We start from the raw sequence: 23,066 nt of genomic DNA on the forward strand, positions 1-23,066 counted from the left end.
GTATGAATAAAAACCAAGACTTAAGACTGTTCTAAATGTTTGATTTCAAGCAATTTTTCTACTCTTGGATCTGAGTGATGTCATTGAGAGGGGGCATGCTTAATACTGTCATCTCAGGCTCTGGCTGTGAATGTTCTGTTTACAACAGGCAACCAATGAGAGGCCTACACTACAAAGCAGGATTTTGGCTTATCCAGATAACGTCTCTAAATCACCATGGTAACTTATGCTGTGAACCTAACCTGTGCTGGAGCAGGTTAAGATCCAGTTTAGAGATAAACAGGTATAAAATCGCTACCTACTGATAAATCAGTTCTCCAGAAAATAGCGTCACAACTCCTGGAAGATCCCTCAGACGTCTGTACCTGAACAATAGGAGCAGGTTATGTTCTGAGTTTCAGTTTCAAACCGGCTCGGACAAAATTAATTTCTCTTGGATCCGAATCAAATTGAAGCGATTTCAACTTCTTGTTTATTAGTTAGTAAACTTTAATGTTTAAATGGATCCTGTTTAAAGTTTCAGAGTTTTAAGGTGCAGCTGTCACCTTAGAAAATAAATAGCAGCACTTAGAACACAATCTGTGATAAAACAATCAACTGGAATTAAAATGTTTAATTTACCTGTTTAATGCGCTAAAATTAATGATTAACGATCAATATGTGTCCTTTTTTCAACAGTGTTTCATTTTAAAGTTGCATTTTCTAAGTTCTCTATACATTTGATAATGTTTCTGTTGTAGGGGCTCATAGTGATCATTTTCGTGGAAGAAGAGTCATGTGATCTGTGAAACGCCACTTTAAGATTCGTCAGATGCTGCCAACACCAGCCCTTTTGTGTGAATGCAGGTTAACTTAGTAGATAACAACCTTTGTGTGATTATTTAAACAGATCGACAATGTTAGAGTAAACGAATGCAGATAATGGAAAGATATCCTTGAACAAGCATCGTAGAGTAAGGCCCAGAACTTAAAGGGAAGGACAAAAGAGTCCATTCAGTTCATTTCAAACAGAGCACTGTAAGATGAGCAGTTATATATATCAGTATTAGTTTGAACTGGGAATCGTGTGAAGTCACTCTAGTATAGTCCAAAAGTAGAATATACGACGCTGTAAATGAGCATAATAGACCCCCTCGAAAGTAAGACTCCAGCACATTTGAAGTAAAATCGGTGTTGCTGCGCTTTGCTGGCAGGAGACTTACAATAATATGTTGATGTTTCAGCAATAAACTGCGTAATATATGCAGCTCATTAAAGCTTCTGCATTTTCCTCACGGATGCCTTTTTAGGAAAAACACCTCTCACTGACAGGCTGTGACATATTTTACACATGAAGGTGCAATAGCGTGTCATTTAGAGGGACTGGTTAATTAGCATGAACATCTACAATGGCTGCACGAGCTTCACCTTCAGAAAAAAAACAAAATCTATTATCATTATTAGAAAATCCGATGCAGGAAGAACTTTTTAAAAGGTTTTAGCATGTGTCGTTTCCTTTATTCATTCATGGATCATTTTATGAAATTATTTCATATTTTGTTTTTCCTGATAGATTTTCTTTGTTGGAAGCAACGGCAAAATGTTTTGCATTCTGCAATTGGTTTTCTATTGAATTGTTTTTCCTGTTACACGAGAAGTCTCCTTTTTGTTAATGGGATTTAAACTCTATACCTACGCACAAGGGTACATGTAAGCACAACAGACAAAAGCTAACACCATAGAAAACAACATTCAATCATAGATCAAGGCTGACTGTCTTTTGATTCTTCAGCGTTAACAGTGTGATGGGATGAATGCTCGCACTCTTCATGTCTCTAGATGTGTTATTAACAGGTACACGATCTGCTTTCCTTCTTTGGCATTGACATGAGCACTTGATTTATGCCTTACTCCAAGTGATTAGTAAACATTACTCTGATTGGATCTCTGGCACTGAGGGGCATAGGTGATCAAATCTATCTGGACAACTATCTTAAAGCTGTAACAGGTGAACACAACCACAGAGCTGCCAAAGCTCCAGTTTTTACTGAGCTTGTACAGTAGCTCTTTGAATCAAAACAGCTGCCTGCTGGGGCCAAAATTGCACAAATAAAAGCAAAACAAATCAGCTGAAAGATGCAATAAAGCTTTGTAGAGCTGGCTAGGGTGATTGTGATTATAAGCACACCATGCCAAGCACTGGACAGATTTATAGTGATAAGTGGTCTCTGGGAAATGGTGTGCAAAAGCACCAAAGATCAAAAACACGATTTTGTTCATTAGCTTTTAACACCACTACGCAAAGGCTCATAGTGCAAAAATAGATGAAAGGCTTGTCCAACAGAGCGCCATCTGAAGAAGTGAGCCTCGATGTTGCGAGTGGACAGATGGAGCAGACGGAGAAATAGAGTTAGTTAAACCGGGAATGAAAGGAGAGGCTGGTGCGAGTGGCAGAGACAGGAGGACAGGAGGGAGGAGTCCGTCTGTGTGAGTATGTATATATGTGTGAGTATGCATAAGGGATGTTGAAAGAGACACACGCACAAACTCACGTGCACACACTCTTCGGGTATGAGCACGTGCATATGTAAAGCTGAGGTTGTGTGAATGTGCGCCAGTTGCCCGCATAGGTGCGGATGAATCCATCTGTACACGAATGTGTGTATGCGTGTGTGATGAATTAGTGATGGCAGCTGGTAGAGCGGTGTGATCCCTCAGCGGTGGTGACGGCAGCTGTTAGTGGTGCTGTCTCCACCCAGCCAGACTGACTGGGTCCTCTTCGTCAAACACACCGGCTCATTAATGCTGCAGGGCATGGTGCCGCACCACAACGCCCCGCCCGGGAACCCTGCAGCACCAGAGCTGGAGAAGGGGAGCAGGGCAGCTGAAGCGAGTGAATGCGTCCCGGGTCTTGAGTTGTGCATGCGCTGGCCTGTAAGTGTATGTGCATCTCTGTGACTCTTGGTGAGTGTGTGCATTTGTGTCTGTTATTGTAGTGCATTGAGATTTCTTTACATTTTCGCATATCCACATCTGCTGATCTGTCACTTTGCGTTTCTGTCGCATGTGCGTAGGTGACACTAAACTGTTGACAAACAAGTTTTCAGCTTGTAACTGCTGAAACCGTCTGCTATCGTACCACTCACCTGCTAGTTGTGCAAACTGATGTTGACAGATATGGACGGTGCAAATCAGACGAGCAAGTGCGAAAGATATTTCTGGTGTATGCATATGTGCATTTATTTGTGTGAAGAAAATATTTGCATCGATGCTCACAGCATAGTTATGTCTCCGACACCTTTGTGTATGTTTGTGTGTGAAATGGTACAGTCCAGTTTGCTCAGCAGCTGGTGTGTCTGTGGATACCTGTAGATAGGTGATTCTGTTTTGGACCAGATCCGACAGGTCTTTAGCCTCCTTCATTCTCCATTCACCAATTCCATCTGCCTGGCTGAGGTAGTACAAGTCTGTCATGATGGACCTGTGAACACACAATTTTCAAAACTTTATCGCTCGAGAAGTCTGCTAGGCACATATAATTTGTTAGGTCTGCACCCCCCCCCCCCCCCCCCCCCAAAAAAAAAACAAAACAAAAAAAACACCTTTTCTAGACGCGAGCATTGCCAGTAACCTCAGATTAAAAGCAGTGCATCTGCAAATCACTGCACTTCACATCTATGAGCATTGCTTTTAGTGCCAAACGCCCACAGTTCCTACCCAAAAGGCAAAAGTACATCTCTGAGAGGCTGGTACTTAATAATGTGACTGCAGTGAACCCCCCCCCCCCCCCTCCACCCGTATTTAGAACAGACACTCTTTTGCTCTCATTAACAGTGTCAACATCTGGCACAGAGCTTTTAAATGCAATTAGCGAACTTATATTAGATACTCCTTGGTAATATGTGTACATTCTCAAAGATAATAAAACACACAACCTTATGTCCTTAACAGGTCAACAAGTTAATCATCTTTCGCTGTGCAAAGCATGAGCCTTTCAGGGTGTGTGAAAAGTATCCAGTCACAGGCTAATATTAATTAAGGACATAAAAAGTCAATTTGTTGGGAATATGAACATTGCTTAATATGAATTGTACTGGAAATAGAGATTACAATGTCAAATAATTAGAACTTTAATGACTAGTGGCTCATCTGGCCCACGATCAATCAGGATTCACAGGTTATAATTCTGTGTGAAATACAGAAACAAAGCTATAGGCTTTGTTACCACTGGTTAGCTGTAATTCACAAATTAATATAATTTATTGCCACTGATATCAAGATATAAAAATATCAAAAAATTAAATTACATATTTAGTCCATAACCATATTGCCCACTTCTATTTTTGATATGTGGGCAGTATTAAATGTGCAACATCCATCTGCACTCGTATGGAGATGAGCTGTGGGGGCGGCAGTGTAAACAGACAAGCTCAGACCTTCCTCACCCCAGCCACCTCCTCCAGCTCATCCAAGGGAACGCCAGCTGAGAGATATAAACTCTCCAGCATGTCCTGAGTCTGCCCCAGGGCCTCCTCTTAGTAGGACATCCCAGCAACACCATGCCCAGGAGGCGCCTAGGAGGTATCCCCATCAGATCCTCGAACCACCTCGGCCGGCTCCTTTTATCTTTCATCTACATGATGAAATGATTACATAATATGTAATCAATTTTTATTCTAATCTCTATCTGCGCTTTCCTGGACATAAACTGTCCTCAATAAAAGGAAATGTTTCCTCTCCCTGTAGCATAACAGTTTCCCCAATGTTATAATGGTATACACCTTACCGGTAAAACACTTGGATAAGAAAATCAACCAGACAATAGTATATTGTGCGAGTAAAGCATTACAAAGTCTGAATAGTCTTTTATATTAACAGGAAATAAATTCTAATGCTGACTGACAACAGTGTCTTTCTGGTTGTTTAGCTGCTTTTTGGATTAAGCTGGCCATCTGCATGCTGCTGGCAGCAAATTTGTGTATGTGTCACACGCTGCTTAATATCGTGACCATCCACTTTCAAAGTTACACGAGAACTGAGATATATGCAGCTAAGGGCAAATGCAAAAGCATCTCTCTCACACACACACATACACACAAACGCACACGCGCAGACACACATAATTTATTAGTCATTTGTTTGACCCAAATCAGTCACATCCTGTGTGACTGAGAGTTCTTTAACGTATAATCAGCAGAGCATACAAGGACACACAGAGAAGATGAAAGTAACGCAGTGTTGCTTCAACATAAACTTCAGTTAGGTGTAGGTAGACCACCCAGGTAATTTAACTCACCATTTTCTTATCTTTTTTTCTTTTCTTTTTTAAACTAAAGCATCTCGATTTACTAGTAAATAATCTACTCACTCCAGTTTACCCCACCCGTTCCCATCTTGTATTTTCCTATTGGGTGGCTTCCTGTCCAGGTTGTTATAGAGTTTTTTTTTCCAGGAAACTTTTTTCAGTGTTACAGCAGGGGACATACATGTCAAATTATCATTAGATCAGTTCCGTTAAAAGACCCAAATGAGCTGCAACAGTGAATCAGCATGCAGAATTTCATCCTGCCACTGGGTGTGTGCCACATCCACTGTATAGACATGGGCCTTGCGACAGTAGCACTTCTTCTGTTTTGGGGGTCTGTTGAGAGCAGGAGCGCCTCTTTAAGAATTCTGCTGCAGAAAAGAGGTTCACATGCAGCTAAGGAAGTTCACTGAAGCTCCAGAACAAAACAGTCCAAGGCAGTTGAGTTGGTGTTCAGCCAAAGGATGAGAAACTGACTAGAGAGTAGGGATGGGTACCGGTATCATGGCACCGGTTCTGACATAAATGGTAGTAACCAGACCGAAAAGCAGCGCACATTTCGGTGCTTTATTTCGGTGCCCCTTTTCGGTGCTTTTTTTCCACTTTAGATTCTAGCCAATCATTTTACGTTTCCGAGGATAGTAGGCGGGCCCAGGTACGTACGTTCTTTTAGAGCAGAGCTACAGATTAAAAATGCCCAAGGCGAAGCGGTCAAAAGTCTGGCTGTACTTCACAGCAAAAGATGCAAACTCAGCAGCCTGCAACAAGTGCTTTAAGCTGATACTGTGATACTGTCAAAGGAGGTAACACCTCGAATCTGATGAAACACCTGGCGATGTATAGCGGTTTTTTTTTTAAAGCCGAGAGATGCACCGTATTTGATAGCTTGCTGCGAGCCCTCACACCGTGCACATCTACTGCGGGTGTGGTGCCTTTTATCGAACCTGGAGTTAGCAACATCCCCCAAAAACCCAAAGAGTAGAGTCCTGGCCCCTAGCCCTGCCAGTGTAGCAGAAATGATGACGGATGATGATGGCAGCAGCAGCCGTTCTTCTCTGCGTGAGTAGCTTAATGTTGTTCGTGTGTAATTTATGTTGAGTAGGCTAACCACGTTATTACATTAATGCATGTAAGGTGAACTAGCAAACACTGTTGTAGTTACATGCGGCTGTCTTCTTGTTTGATGGCAGATACTCCCTTCACCCTGGCCAAAAAGGCTAAAAGGACCAAAGAAAAAGTGGAAAACAGTTAAACATGAGAGGTTTTTGGACAAAGTTTGTGTTTTTTCCATTGATTAAGCACTGCTTCCAGCCAAGAGTGATACCATATATGCCCCATAGCTGCAGAAAAGGCTAACATTGTTATCTTTTTACAAAAAAACAGCTGAACATGAGAGGTTTTTGGACAATTTTGGGTTCTCCATTCTTTAAGCACCGTTTTGAGCACCGGCACCGTTTCAAAAGTACCGGTTTGGTACTGGTATCGGATAAAACCTAAATGATACCCATCCCTACTAGAGAGGCAGCTGAATATGCTGAAAAGTTAATAATACATCTACTTGACAATCCAAAACCCTGCAGAGGAGAAACCTGAAAAGTATTATTTCATAATTAATCTGAGAAAGCTTACGTGTCTCCTTTCCGCAACATATATGTCTGAAAATGCATTCTAAATGTATGCGACACAAAACCGTACCATGGCCCCTTTTTAACAGTGCAGCACAGCGAATGGCGTCTTACTTGTTAAAGCTAATGAAGACAGCATCATTAGTCACTGTCCCATTTTGAAGCTGGAACCACAGCGTGTAAATGGATGTCTCCTCCTGTAGTGCACAGGGGAGCCATAATCAACCCTCTGTGCAAAGGAAACGCAAACTGGCCCATTGGAAAAACCTAACAAGAAGGAATCCACAGACAAGCCCTGAGGGATTTGGCAGCAAGGCAGGAGAACACCACACTGATATGAAACCTAGCATGTGCACTGCATTGTGTGCGGCTAAGCGTGTGGGGTCTTATGGATATCTGAAGCTCGTAAGCTTCACCACAGCCTTTGATTGGCCAAAAGTGAAACGCCAAAGGCTGCAGCTGCACAACTTTTCTCAGCACCGACTGCAGAGCAATTACAGGTTTCAGATTAAAGCATAAATATCACCGAGTCAGTTGAGACAAATTATGTGCAAAAGGGAGGAAAGACAAGAGGTCCTTTTTTATCATCTAAATATTTTTTTAATTGCTGTGCTCTACTCTGTGAATTTATTCTGGTTTCACTTACAGGCTTTCAGTGAGGCTTTCATTCTCTAGCAGTGCAGTTATATGAGTTTAGGCTACCCAGCGGATATGTTTGTAGCACTGTTGAATATAACTTACAAATCCCTCCATCTTTCAGACATGTAGTAATTATCTCAACAGAAGTCATAAAAATTGCCAGATGTTCTGTAGCCCAAATTACACATTTCATTCTCTGGGTGCTTTCTACAGTATGCAAATCAGTCCGATCAACTAGATTATTGGTGTTAGAAAAATAGAGTCTTTTTTCTGGAGATTTGGTCAATATCACACGATCTCCTTTAACCTCCTTTAACCTCCTAGGACCTACCGTCCACATATGTGGACATCACATTTTGAGTTATTTAGACCAAAACACTAAATTTTGCTCAACAATAGCCTGATATCCACTTACGAGGACATTATACTGCTAAGGCTCTCTTGAAATTTTAAATGAATATCCTCATATGTGGCTCTCATTTTTCTTAGAAACAAAAATCAGGTAACATAAAATAAAATAAAATAAAATAAAATTTGGTAATTCTTTGTTTTTACATTCATCAGGTCCCAATATGCCCAGATGTCAAAGAGAAATTAAAAATGCATGCCGTGGAAGAGTTTGGGTCTTAGGAGGTTAACATGGCGTGCTTTTTAACTGTGATTTTAAACCGTTATCTCAGCTAGATTATTTTAGGCTTAAGGTTAAGTTTACACTGAGCTTACAGTGCTATTATAGCATATTACCGAGAAACCATAACACACACAAACACACACACACACACAGAGGCACTACTACTGTGACACATTTTTGATTGCTTAATTTCCTGCTGCTGACATTCAAACTTTGACCTGTTGTTTTATGACAGTTCTTTATGAGCTACCTGTAAAACTTAGTCAAATATAAGCCCTCTATAATGCAGTGATCACTTTCAGCACTTTCAGTGCTTTTTTTAAGCGTGCTGCATTTTTTGCCTTGGAAATTTTTAAGGCAATGACCTTTCAACCTTGCTGAGCAGAATTTAAATAAGGATTTATTTAAGTCAAACATTTCCCTGCTCTTTCCACCTCTGCTCCATCTTTGCAGCGAGAAGGGGAGGAGGGAGGGACGTTAGATTGAAAGCGAATGCGTGTGAAAGTCTGTGACCGTGTGCTCATGTCTGCCTGTGTATTAGGCGGTGGAATCAGTCTGTGGAAAGCTTCTTAGGCAGCAATGACTAAGACAATGGGTCTTATAAGCCACTTCATTGGGATTACAATGGAACCACTTGGCAAAGTGACACCCGGCTTTTCTCAGTTCAGCCCTCTGCAAAGCTGCAATCCAAATGACAGAAAGTGTGTCCATGACCTTTGCCCTTTATTACTCAGCAGCTATTGTAGCACTGCTTTCAAGACTATCAGGATTTTATCCCATTTATTACAGATGGCATTAGCACTAGTCACATCTATAATCCAAGTTCCTACAGTGTCTTTTTAAAAAACTGTTTGCCTAAATAACTAACTGGTACCTTAATAATTATTTAGTCCTAAAGGTGACAAAAAAGTTTGAATTTATCAAAAGTAGCCATGTCTGACATGGTTCAGACATTCTTTACACTTGGACACACGTATGATAAGCTGTGCATGTTTTCAGTTTTACTTTAAAATCCTAACCAAAAGAACGGAGAGGCTCTGAAAAACACCTTACATATTAATAGGGCTCAGCGCCGTTTTTAATTTTTCAATACTGCTTTCGATGCGATACCCTAGTTTTTAAACTTATAAACTACTTTGTGAAATATGAAACACTTCTGATTAATTTAGCAACAAACGGATAAACTTATTTAACCAAGCATTGGATGTCGAGTTGGGATTTTTAACAGCTCTATTCTCTGTGGCATAATGAACTTATAGATTTCATCACTTGTCCTTACTGGCCTGGAGCACTAACCACAGGGACCATGAAACTAATTCCCCTGCAGATTGTCATTAACGTCCCAAACAGCAGCATTATTGACCCTTCTGCTGCAAAAATACATATAATTGTCAGCACATTTATATGCTTTTATCCCGGGGGCGGTGTAAGGGTGGAATTACATGCGCTTTCGCAGGGACTTTTTTTTTTTCTAGTGGGATACTGCGCCAACCCCTGTATGTTAACTGCAAATGTTGAACATTTACAGGTAGTTTATATATTTTTGTTTCCTGATTTGAAAGGCGTTTTAAATGGAAAATTACCAGGCTTGTGCTGTAGTTCTGTGGACTGTCCAGTGTTGGGGCCTCTTACATGACTAAAAAGTCTGAGTAGCTAATAGTTTGATAGGTGAGGGATTTTTAAATGCTTTTAGACCCTACAAAACAAAGTATATTATTTTCAGGATGTAGAATGCTTTTCCTTGACTGAACCTGCTGCAATTTTGCTCCAAAAAACAGAGAACGCAAACCAACAGATAGCATTTATGTGCATAAATTAAAATTTCCAAACCACGTAAGCAACCATAATCAGCCAGATTTTAACACAAGATGAAATCTTTGCAGACTTCATAAATCCTTCCACACAGAAAGGAGCCATTAGCCAGGCCTGCACCTTATTAAGATGGCGACACTAAATCAAAGACATAAAAACAAAACAAAACATGATTTTTTTTTTCATTTATCACTGGTTTCACTGTGAGTGTTTCCCATTTTTTCCAAGCAGCCCACCTCTCCTGGTGTCCCAGGTCCTGCAGGAGTGTGTCAGCGTACTTCTGCCTCTCACTGGGCTCAACATTGGCCAGTTTCTTCACCTCGCTGCGGACAAAGTACCAAAACTCCTTAACCCCATTCTCCACCCTCCGCCGCAGCTCCTCCTGAGTGGGCCCGGGACCTACAAGGACCAACAAAGACACTCAGCTTGTGTGACATTTTAGGCACAGGCGCAGAACTATTGAGTTACTCAGCTAGAAGAAACAAGGTGCCAGGAGGACTTTCAGAATATCTGAGTATTAGATTATGAGAGCGTAAATAACCTACAAGCACAAAGCAAGGTCTGGGAACATAACCATTAGAGTCTTTTTCTTTCATACTCTGTCTCTGGGTGTTTTTTTGACCTCATTATTAACAACTTGATCACTTTTTCCCTCCTGCTTGCGATGGCGCTCTTGTGTTTTTCTAACACAGGGAGGATCTCTATACCCCTCCTGAGCCAAACAATGTGGAGTAACCTACATGGATAACACAGCTGCCTGCTCTCATTTTTGTGGAGAAAAACAGAAGAAAAAAAATCGAGGGAAGGAAAGAACAGCCTCAAGTTGGTGAAGAGGGAAAAGCTCTTATTTTTTTCCTTTGTTTCTCACATATTCTCTTTTCTCTTTACTGCCTCCCTTGTGGAAAAAAGCTGAAGGGTATTTTTAGCTTTTTCCTCCCCCTGCAGCAAGATGGAGAGACTGACCCTGCTCTGCCCTCCAAGCTCGCATGTCTCCCCCCCCCCCTTTTCTCTAGGTCTGTTTTTCCCCTCACCTTTCACTCTTGCCAATGGTACATCCACACTGCTTCCATTTCATTCACACATTTCTTTGCTCACCTGACAGCTTACCTGCCCCTCTGACCATGCTTAGGGTGGCAAATACACACATAGCCCTGTCCATCTCATCATGTGGCGTTGCCATTATTGCTCCAGAGCTAGAGCAGGCTTAACGCCAGACTAGACTCAGATTCTCGCTGCAGGAAAAAGCTCATAGGAGTCATAGACTCAAAGCTCATAGACAGCCCACACCTTGAAAATCAATTTTTTTCCCCCTCATATTTGTAAGCTCTGTGCCAAATTCTTCCCTGCAACCTTTTAGGTAACTCTACTCTGCTTACCATCTCCAGTAAGTTTCTGGAAGCTGTGGATCTTCTGTTTGGCTCTGGTTAGTTGGTCCTCCAGGGAGCGCAGCCTTCCTGCTGCCAAGGACCCGGCATCTGCTTGACCCTCTGGTATCCTGACGGACACAACAGGAGATATAACAGGTGAATTTGGGAACATGCACATCACTAGTACGAGAAAAGAGCAAAAATATCCATCTCTGCAGATAAGCTGTGCTGCAACTGTAAAATTAAAGAGGTAAATAAAGGAGACACTGCAATAAATTCATTTTTCTCATCTCAATAATGAAGGGTCACACGATGTATATGTTGTGTACTTGTAAGTCTTTAAATTGCTCATTTAGAATTGACAAAATAAAGCCACGAGTTTTAAATTTACAGTGATTTTAATGGGCTAACAGACAATATTTGACTTTTGATTCTTTGTTGGGTTTTAAAAAAATGTTTATTACAAATTTAGTTTAAGGGAAACAAATGGAACATTTTCTAAAATTGCAAATATATTTTCCAAATCATAACAAGGAAGAAAAAAAATTCTCCAACATCTTTAAAACTGACATATGCAGCAGGCAAGAGAACCTCAAAATCAAACTCTAATCCAAGCAACCTCTAATTTGGTGTTTTACCCATTTATATCTTAAGCTGTAATCAGTTTGAGGCAAACCGTAAAAGTGTTGTGGTGACAAGCAGATGCACATAGAGAAATTCTTTGATATATTAGAGAGTCTTTGAGCTCTTTGTCACACAATGCTTGAACATTTAGCCGGAGCGAAACTGACGTTTGACGACAGATAAAAATCGTTTGCACACATCAATGTCATGTTGTTTTTCAAAAATCTATCAAAATGTCAGATTTTTGCAGATATGTCTTTGCATCTTTATTGAAAACAGGTAAATCACATGTAGTGCAAGGCTAACTTGATCTAAAAGTCGCTGGAACACAAACTCGATTACCACTAAACTGACTTTTTAACAGTCTAATAACGTAGCTGAGTATTCTGATGTATCAGTGAAAATGTTTATCTTCCATCATGCACTGGTTAGTGAACCACATCTCTTCTGACTTAAAAGCTGCTTTCAAAACTAAGCCACGAAAGCTGGCATCTCGCAGTGTTCGCCACTGAAAATTCCATTTCATTTATTAAAAACACCACAGCGCAGCGTTCCAGAGCCCTGTCCTGATTTATTTATTCAGAGCTCAAGATTATGCACAGGGCACTGAATCACTCTCCGTGTTTGTTAAGGCCGACCCGTCTCCTACTCTACAGTTTTACAAAAATATCCCAAGAATCCACTGAGCAGTCTCTGAAGTGAAAGGCAAATGATGGTGAAATGCCATGTGTTACATTTGATCAAATAATGTAGAAGACAGAAGAAAATAAAAGCAACTCTTAAGCTAGAACATGGTTCTCCTTTTACTACAAGAATGGCAAATACATTGAGTTTGTAATGCAATACCTCCATAGGCTAACGTCTTAACTCCTTAATGGATACAAATTTGATTTAGTGGCAGGATCATAGCATACAAAGATGACACTAAATTACCATTTCAGAAAAACCTCAGCTACATAAAAGCTATACTAGAGCACTAAATTGATTATTTACAATTAGTTACTGTACTTTGACTGTTTATCGGCAGACGCAGTGGGAATTCCCTCTGATTACAGCATCTATCATGTGCTACATTAGTGCTCTGGAGACTATGGTGGCCCTTTTGTTACCAGGCACGACTGTGATGCTGGTACTGTTTTCGAAATCTGCGTTGGCGTCATGGCAAGATGTCGCCCCGGCGACACTCAGAGTAGTCGTACTTAAAAGACAGGCATTAGTCCTTTGGCATGTATTTATACAACCGACAAACACAAATAATACAAAACTTTGACTTTCTATATGAATATGAATTACATGCATATAGTAAAAATACAAATGAGCACTCTGACAACAGAGTTCAAATTAGCCAAAGGAAAAAAAAATGCCACTGACATTATACAAAATCAATTTCTCTACATAAACTCATTAAAAACGGAATATGTCCAAATGCACAGGGGCATTAGTGAAGTGCTGCAAAGGCCATGTTAATGAGTCATCAAGGCATGCAAACTCAATTTGCTCCATAAATAAGGAACATCAGTCGCTGGCAGGCATAAAGATGAGACTTTTAAAGTTGCAGTAGCCTTTCTTGCCACACAACTTCCCCCTCATTCCCCATAAGCCCTGGCCTCCCACTTCACTGAGCACTAACTGAGCATTGTGCTTCAAAGCCATGGAAACTGAAGAGAAAAGAGAGGTTATTTGACATCTACATTACGTAACTGCATCATGGAATGCTAAACCTCTGCATAACATTGTGGCACCACAGATATTTATATGCATTACTTAAATCAGGCCTTCTTTTCTCCGTGAAATCTATGATGTGTCCCGTTACAGCTTCCTGACACAGATCTTGTTTTTTAAAAAAAGGACCCAGGTGCATTTTCAAACCAAATATCAGCTGTAGTATCTTTTTTCACAGCTAACTCTGTTCAGAAAAGCTGTCCCTAAAGGCTTTAATCCAGTAGTTACTCCATTGTACAGGACGTAGGACAATTGCAAAGTGACATCATTTCCTAGTGCTACTTTTTGTTCTTTGACAAAGCACACAGACACAAAAAACAGAAGACAAGGCGATCTATGTAACCTGAAAGGTTTTTGGCATCTGCAGGGGATGAAAAGAGGCAGGGTTACATTGCAGTAGTGCAGTCTGTGGGTTTTTTATGTCCCATTACAAATATAGATGTCTTTTTATGCAAGTATTTCTTTTGCCACTTATTTATTATCAAAAGGTCATTTTGCTGCCCTTTATGTAGAATTCAACAAAATGCTCCCAACATATCAAATCTTTAGTTATTTCTCTTTCACAGAGCTCAAAATCTACGATAAATATTGAGATAAATATAGACTAAAAACTATTAACTTCCATTATTAAAAATATAAAAACCAGTCAGACATCTGTTGAGATCAAAAATGTAAAATCCCCCCCCCCCCCCCCCAAAATAAATCTCAAAGTGCATTTGAATTCCCACCACTGATCTAAGCTTGAAGTGGAAGACTCTGTCTTTACTGCCTACACATGTAGTAAAGACAGTCGACCTATATGTGACAAATTAAAGGGAAAAAAATATGGTAAAATGTATTAGACCACCATTTGCCACCAATTCGGTTTTGAGAATAGTGCAATCCCCTTAATTAAATTAATAAAGTAATTTAAAAGTGTTTATTAGCTTAGAAACCTTACAAAATTAATCAAATCACATTAAACAAATAAACTTCTACAGGTCAAGCAGAATTGATGCACTTGGACCCAAAGGAATTGTGGTTTCTCACATGATATCACGTGCACATTGGAGTTGTCCCCCATACTACATTACCAGTTGCTAGGGAAGAAAATGTACTTCCTGACTGGTTGGCAGTGGTTCCTGGAGATTGTCGGATCTCACTGGTTAAAATTTATTACAAAACGGTGCTGCACCAAAAACCTCCTAGTGTTTGTTTTATTTGCTGGAAGACTTCCACTGTTGCCTGTATTTAACCATGTTTTCTGCATATACATACTAACTGCTAACCCAGCAGTAGTAAGACTTGAAAAAAAAAAGTGCAATACAAACTGCCTTTAATGAAAAATTTACCACCTTTTGAAACATGTTTTCGGTCTGTGCCCCACTTGGTCAACTGGTCTGTAGAAAGCTTCCATCACTCTCCAGCAACCACTCATAACAACTCGGGTAATCCTCATTTTTGTGTCCCAACCAGCGATTGCCAGATGGATGTATACTGGTCTCTAGGCCCATGTGACTCGGGTTTTATTCACGTGATCCCACATTGTTATCATAATCGTGGGCGATTATGGCTCAAGATTTGGGAGTTCGCCTTGAAATTGGAAGGTTGCCGGTTCGAGCCCCAGCTTGGACAGTCTCGGTCGTTGGGCAAGACACTTCACCCGTTGCCTACTGGTGGTGGTCAGAGGGCCCGGTGGCGACAGTGTCCGGCAGCCTCGCCTCTGTCAGTGCGCCCCAGTGTGGCTGTGGCTACAATGTAGCTTGCCATCACCAGTGTGTGAATGTGTGTGTGAATGGGTGGATGACTGCATGTGTAAAGCGCTTTGGGGTCCTTAGGGACTAGTAAAGCGTTATACAAATACAGGCCATTTACCATTTAATTGTCACATGTCCAAGCTGATGAACAAATTAACGTCATATAGTCTGCAAAACCTTAATACATGTTCCATATATTAAATGCCTCAAATGAGTGGATTTTTAACAGTGCTGCAGTGTGGATTCAACATAAGTATCTCCAACCAAGATTCTGTATGCAAGAAAAAAAATCTCTTGAGTATCTAAAATAGAGACTAGACAAAGCAGCTGGATTCAACAGCATCTTAATCAAACAATACAGGAGAAGTAGCAGGAGAGAAAAAACACTGAGTCAGGGGAGGTGGTATGTGAAGTGGGGGGGGGGGGGGGGGGGGGGGGAAGAGAAACAGCAGAGGAATGAAAGACAAAGCTGTGAAAGCAGGGGGTGATCTGCCCTGCAATTTTTGAGTACTGAACTGGAAAGCAGGTGAGGTTGAACATTCAACCCACTTTCTTCCAACCCAGTTTATCTGTGAACTGTTGCCATAGCTATCGCTCCACCGCCTCCTGCACTTGGTAACCATGGAGTTCGCAGGGTTATCAGACATGGGTAGAGCAGTAAGATTAAATAATCCTGAGGTTTACTTTTTAAGTCAACCAATATGCTAACCAAGAAATGCCATGCATATGGATGGAGAGATGAAGAAATCTCGATGGTTTAGGGATGTAAAGATGAACACGATTTTCCTTTGTATTAATGAAAAACCTGCATGCTTATATACATCTCAATTATCACAAACCTTTAAGGCTCGACTGACATGTTCCAGCCTTTTCTGGGAATTCAAACATCTTAAGTCACTTGACTCTAATAAGTCAAGCTAATAAACTACAACAATACAAGCGTAGTGCATACTACAAATTGGTGGAAAAGCCTGTTCTTACCATGAAAACTGCGACCAGTGTTCAACATTTGTTTTTAAAAACGGCCATCACCATTTACAGTATTATTTTCTGACGTTATATGCGTAGATGTTTTGTAATTTTGCATAATATATTTCAACCCCGTGTCATATTAGTTACATTTCCTGCCTCCTTCCTTTGCTGCATCCACTGAGTCACTGTTCATCCAAGTAAACTGATTCTGAATGGTGCATTTTTGCCTCGCATGCTTCAACGCCTCAGCATATCCAGGGCAAGCCAGCTCTGCTCTGAGTCCTACTTGACAGAGATGTCCAGACCCCAGACAGCTTCAACAATGGAGCTAGTGTCTAAGGTAGTAGACCATCTCTCGCTGGGCCTGAGCGACGGCCGGGTCGATGGGAGTTCAGGTCTGTATACGGCAGCAGCGTCTGCTCGGTGCGCTTGCACTCTTAAATCACAGCATAGGTAGATCTTCTTACTGTCCCTTTTCACACGAGAGAACAGTAGCCTCACAGAAAAGATATCTGTTCTAGAGATCAAATTCACATTTCTACTTAACATGAAAGGTAGCGACATATGAGGCAAATGTATGCAAAAAAGCACTGTGTAGATTTTACAACCTAATGTAGCCAGAAGCTAAACAACAAACAAGGACACGCAGAAGGCAAGTAATTGAGGTCTAATGGCCAATGGCCTATACCATTAAAAGACAATTTTACCAAAGCCTGTAAAGACAATTTGTCTAAATCGTGCCCTTTGCTGTCCTAGATCAGGGCCACATGTTGTTGTGTATGCAAATAACTTCTTGTATCTGCTTTGAATCATGGACACTACATGCACTGGGTCACCTGAAACACTGAACTGTTTATCGAAGATAAATTTAGAGAACTGCCCGTTTTAGCGTCTAGTATTTGATTGTATATCTCAGCCTGTTAGCACTGGGGTAGGCTGAAATAACATTTAAAGCAGATTAAGGCAATGACTGTGGTCTCGGCAACCCCTCTCATCCCCTCTGTCCTCATTTTTCATTTCTTCCTTGCTGCTCTTTACTTAGCGCAGTCCTCACGCCATCCATCATGCTTCCATCCTCTTCTCCTTCTCTGCATTGTCCCCTCCCTCCCTCTGCTGGCATGCCTGGGGGAATCGATCAGGTCCTCATCGCTCAGCCCAGCTGTCACTCTCGCTCCTCGTTCTCTCCGATGTCAGACCATCGGGCTGGCGCGTGTCACCGTCTCCACAGGAGCACTGGCTTCACGCCTGAGGTGACAAGCAGCTGCAGAGAGGGTGGAGCCAGACAGACCGAGCAACTTGACCTCGTGCTCACCTCTCATTAATGCTACTGGGCGATTGGTAGGCTGGCACGCTGCCTGTCACTCAAATTGCACAGGAGTGGCCTGAATAACCGAATTGCTGTACTCGATCGGTAGGCCAGCCAGGTGATACTAATTTGAACCTAAGTGCTGATTGATTAATTTCATATGACAATTCCATTTCAGAAATGAAGAGTTCAGCAAAACTTTGTAAAAAGCGTGCAGAGAAAAGGTTGTAGAACTGAGCATTTTTTGTCATCTCAGCGACTTTCCTAATTTGTGATCAAGAAAATCAATATCCCGTGCAAACTGCTGCCGCTTCACTCTCTATTACAAAGAGAATGAGACAATGTAAACAAGATCCCTTCAGGTATATAATTAATGCACCACAATGCCTGATAATACATAACACATCTATCAAGTTCTGCTGCGGTGCGATGACAGTAACCGAGTTAAATTCTACTCTGAACTATACATCAGTGTCAGTGCAGTGGGTTTCTATTCAGCAAAATGTGCAATAACGCCGGTTTTATGGGTTTGAGGCCACTCGTGAAAAATGAGCGCACTAATGTGATAGTTAGGTACTTTAAAAGGATTGGCTCACGTTCTTGTACAAGATTCAGAGATTCATGTTCTCGGACCAAATCTGCAGAACGTGTAAAACTGCGAATTGGGTTAGGCACGCGTTCCGCTAGTCGATCAGTGAGCTAGTGACTTGTTACATAGTCAGTCATTCTGTGACAACCTGCGGGATAGAGTCTGGCTCCGTGCCATACCCCTGTCAGCAGTTTGGTAGGAGAATGAGGCAGAGGAGAAGGAGGACGAGGAGGGAGGGTTGTAGGTGAAGGAGGAGTGAAACGAGGAACAAGAGGAGGCAATGAACAGAGAAGTAAGAGGCTGTGGCAGGGATGACGGGCAGCTCACTAACAGCCTTTTTGCGTCTATTAGAGCTCTAATATAGGGATAAGAGAGAGACGGCGGGATGAGGTGCTGGAGTTCTCTTTTGGACCTGTATTTGACTATTACGCAGACGCACACAAGCACACACATGCACAAAGAGACAACGACGTGAACAAGACAAACCAACCGCTGTTACTGTCGATAACTCATAAAGCTTGACCTCAGAAAGCCCGCTGCCCGCTTTTGGCTTGCTGTGCTGGATACTTAGCAGAAGCTTAGAGGGACTTGTGAAGGCCCTGTAGCAGTGCCCCAGTAAACAACTGCGGAGGCCTCAGTCCCAGATCAACAACCGAACTCAATAACAAGCAACAAGCGTGCAGTGTGCCGGGGACCCATCTGGACACTGGCCGACTGAAAGCTGCACTTGTTTTTTATGCCATGAATTCCACCTTTGTTTTAAAGCCAATTTTGAATAATTACAAAAGCAAGGGATTTAATCAGGGACCAGCTGTCTGAAGCAATGTGCACGCGTGTGTTTTTTTTATGTTTGTGTACACCGATGAGGGCCCCGCATCAAAGTGAATCAGAATATCACAGAGGAGCAGCAATGGCAACATCTGAAGTTCCCTATTAATATGGCACACACTGGATCGCGCTACCACTTCCCGCCCACATGCATGCGCAGTCACAGGCACCCGTGCACAGGCGTAGACTTTATGTGTGCATAGAAACATCAGCGGCATGCTGCGATAAGAGCAGAACCATCTGTCTCTCTATTACACATAGAGTGAATGTGCGAAAGACGCTGTGTGGTTAATGGGCTCGTACAATGTGCTATTGTCTTCCAAAATGACACAACAAAATCTGCTGAGGTGTGCAACAGACCATCCATCTGTCTGTCACAGGCAGCATCTGCAACACCCATGATCAGCGTTGAAACTGAACACTGATCAGCTGATAAAACCCAACGAAAGCATTTTAACTTCAAGCCAGACGCAAGATGCCGATTTAGACAGATGCTGCTTAAAGTTCCATAAATTCTTAAGAAACAATCATTTCATTGCCACATTCATTCATTTGGAAAACTACTGATTGGGCCACCAGGAATCTAGACTGTGTGCTCGTTGCTGGACAGGAGGAAGGAAGCATTGCACAACAGAACTTTTATCAACTCAAAAGTTTACTTAAGAGGCAAAGCAAGAGATGCAATACATCTGTTCTTAAGTGTGTTTCGTGCCAAATGTCTGATCTCTAGATTTAGTAGTAACAAAACTCTGGGAACAGATCCATTTTAATAAAAACTTTTTTAAAAAAAACCTACAAATACAGATCAAAATGACAAACTCTACTCTAGCTTTGCTTTGATACTACAGAACATCTTCGGAAAAGGAAAAAGAAGACGGTGGATAATAATTCAATCCAGAAAGACACAACCAGTACTCATGTGCAGGTAAAGGGACTTAAAAGACTGAAAAGAAATATTAACGGTTAATTGTAGCATGCGAGTAAGTAAACATGTAGTTTACCTGAGCGATTCGGCCATGCGCCGCAGGTCCTCGTTCTGCTGCTTGAGTCGCTCCAACTTGGCCAAGATCTTGGAGAGCTCCCGGCTGGACCGCTCCGGATGCTCGCTGTCCCTCACCAAGTGACCACCAATGTAGAAGAGGAGTGTTCCCCAGGCCAAAAGCACCAGGGTAATCCAACGCCATGAACCCGCCCAGGGCCGCATGTTTCAGCAACGCAACCCAAAAATGCCTCTAGGTGTGCCTGTACACCCACCGACCCGCCGGCCTCCCAGCCGGATGCGCACACGCACTTTGTGCTCTGTCACCACAAATGCCACAGTGGCATTGACATCTTGGCAGGTATGGGAAATGACAGATGGGAAATGTGTCTGTTTATGACCAAGGAGTGTTTGGTAAAAATACAGTGGGTGTTTCTCCGCCAATAAACCAGCCTCTCCTCTGTGCTAAAGCATGATTGGCTAATATGCTCAAAAGTCTGAGTTTTCACAGCCTGATTGGTATCTTCTCTCCTCCTCCCAGATCCCTGTTGACAAGGTCATCCAACACCACCTTTCTGTGTCCTTCCACTCCCACAGGATATGTTTTATTCAAGTTGCATCCTGTAGAAACAAAGAAAGACATTGGACTTAGTTAAACCTGTTGCACAAAGTTTTGATTTGCAAATACGTTCTGTGCTCGATAGGGAAACAGAAGCAAATTACAGCCACTGAATAGTTTGCCAAATAGGTCAACTTGGCAGAGAAGTATTCCTGAAGAGGAGAAGCGGAGAGCAAAGCATCCAACAGAAGAGCGCAATACAGAAACAGTGCGGAACAGGCCAGACAAACAGACTGGCAGACAGACAGCCAAGATGCTGCTGACTAGTCCTGACATAACCCTGTCTCAGCAGCCTACAGGATTGATCAGTGTGACACTGCAATTTGCATATACATAGCGGTGTGCAGTCCCTGAGCTATGCTGCACTGCTGTCAAGGCAGGACAGGGACGCACACATATTCCAGTCTGTCAACAGTCACTTCCTCAACATGCACGAAGTCGACACACAGAAGCCTCTATGCGAAGACATTTTTATTTCACGAACCGGACACAACCACTAATTCACCTACAATCGCCCTTCAAACACGCTCTTCCTCGATCTTAGTTAAAGCGCGACTAAATCCGACATTTAACTATTTATTTTTGTGTGGAAGACTATTATTTTTTATTTTTTTGTGGAAGACCAACCATTCTTCTTCCCAAGTGTCCCCCTGCCATCCTGGTAGCCTCGGTGACAGAATACAACACTGCCAAGGTGATACAGTGAGTTAATAGGGCAGAGAAAAAAAAGAAAAAAAAATCCCTGGATCATCACTTCCCTTCATTCTCAAAGCAGCGGGGGAGATTTTGATGGACGCGTGCCGGGTTTATGAAGCAACCTTCGCTGTCAACTCCCCAACAAAGCCCTGCCACGCAACAGAGACTAGTCCTGTGATGGGATGAAGACTGGCAGATACGCGTGCGTGTACAGTTCATCCAAGTGAATGTGTGTGTACGCTAACATCTCTGACTGTACTGAGTGTGCTGGAGTAATGCCAAGCATCTTAGTCTTTATGTGAGCGGAGCTGGTGGGATGGGGTTGATTGACAACGTCACGATGTCTCTGGTGTTTCTTGTTCTGAGCTTTTCAAGATAGAAGAAAACGTTCCTGCTGGAGTTCGCCTGGCAGCATGGAAGTAGGTTGAGAGTAACTAACCATGTATGCCATAGCAGCATAGCCGATATGTAGGCCACTAATGGTGCCATGTTGCAGTGCTATAGAAGCTGTTCATGCTTCAGTGGCGCAAACTGCCCAGAATGCAACAGCTGAGATCTCTGAAACAACGAGCTGCAAACAATTCATCTTCATTCCTCACCAAATGATGTGGGATTATTAAAATCTGAGCAGACATTCCTTCTTTGCCGGTGCTCCTTTTGTGACTAACCTGGGCTGACACAAGGGTAGCTCTCCTTTATGCATGCGGCACACAGATTTGCTGAGCTGTGTTTTATTATGGAAAATAAGAGGTGCGAGAGGATAGCACTCCACCAGCTAATGCACGACTGGGACTTTACTAAAAGCCAGGCTGCATAAACCCTTGTCACTGTGTTTGAGGGAATATAATGAGGTTCGTGTGCAGCAGACTAAAACTGATAAATGCGAAACTGCTGGATGAGACAGGCAACTGCTGCCAAATCGGATATGAGAAAATTCTGAGATAAAATTTCTAGCTATTGGTTCTACTTATACAAAAAAAAAAAGTTAAGCTGAGCTAGTAATATTTTAACCGGTATAATAAGAGAACTTTGGGGGAAATTAACATAAGGAAATGGGCTAAGTGGTATCAGTCAAGATAATGAAACGCTAAAAAGGACAAAATACACATATACACATACAATAAATTCAGGGCACTTTTTTGTGAACAAAAAAAGATTAAATTCATCTTCATGACAATCACTAACAGCACTTCAAAAAAACAGCTGTATAAGCTATTCTGTGGCTCTGGATGAAGCCCTCAGAAGTCTGAGAGGTCACCAGTACTGGCTTGAGCCAGGCTTCAAAAATATTTGACAGAGAAAGTGTGATATAAAGTGGAGCCTTCACAGAAAAGGTTATTCAACAGCACGGACTGGCAAATGAAGAGAATACCGCGTTGAATTATGGAGAACAGACCTATCCCTAAATCGTCACTCATACTAGACAAACTAAGTCTGAAAATATTATGCTGTGCAAGTCCTCTTTATCACTTTAAGCTACTTTCGGCTGCCCCCTTATTCAGAAGGGGGTTGTCACATGATTTGGTGGATTTCCACACTGGATGCCTTTCTTGATGCAGCTCCAAAAGGGATTTCTGTCTCCTCTTGGGATCAAATAGGGAATCTTGTCCTTGTTCTCTCACAGGATGACAGACAAG

General features: G+C 42.0%; 1 protein-coding gene across 1 annotated transcript in view; it reads right to left on the bottom strand.

Moving 5' to 3' along the window:
- The window catches only part of fut8b (fucosyltransferase 8b (alpha (1,6) fucosyltransferase)), a 98,424-nt gene that overhangs the window by 24,765 nt on the left and 50,593 nt on the right, over positions 1 to 23,066 (bottom strand). The window contains exons 2-5 of the mRNA XM_085132327.1: positions 20,137 to 20,735; positions 11,368 to 11,486; positions 10,228 to 10,390; positions 3,346 to 3,460 (exon numbers count right to left, since the gene is read on the bottom strand). Coding sequence (XP_084988453.1) covers positions 3,346 to 3,460; positions 10,228 to 10,390; positions 11,368 to 11,486; positions 20,137 to 20,339 — 600 coding nt within the window. The 5' untranslated portion in view covers positions 20,340 to 20,735. The remainder of the gene's footprint in view (positions 1 to 3,345; positions 3,461 to 10,227; positions 10,391 to 11,367; positions 11,487 to 20,136; positions 20,736 to 23,066) is intronic.

Source organism: Neolamprologus multifasciatus, chromosome 15 (genome assembly GCF_963576455.1).
Source record: "Neolamprologus multifasciatus chromosome 15, fNeoMul1.2, whole genome shotgun sequence".
Lineage (NCBI taxonomy): Eukaryota > Metazoa > Chordata > Actinopteri > Cichliformes > Cichlidae > Neolamprologus > Neolamprologus multifasciatus.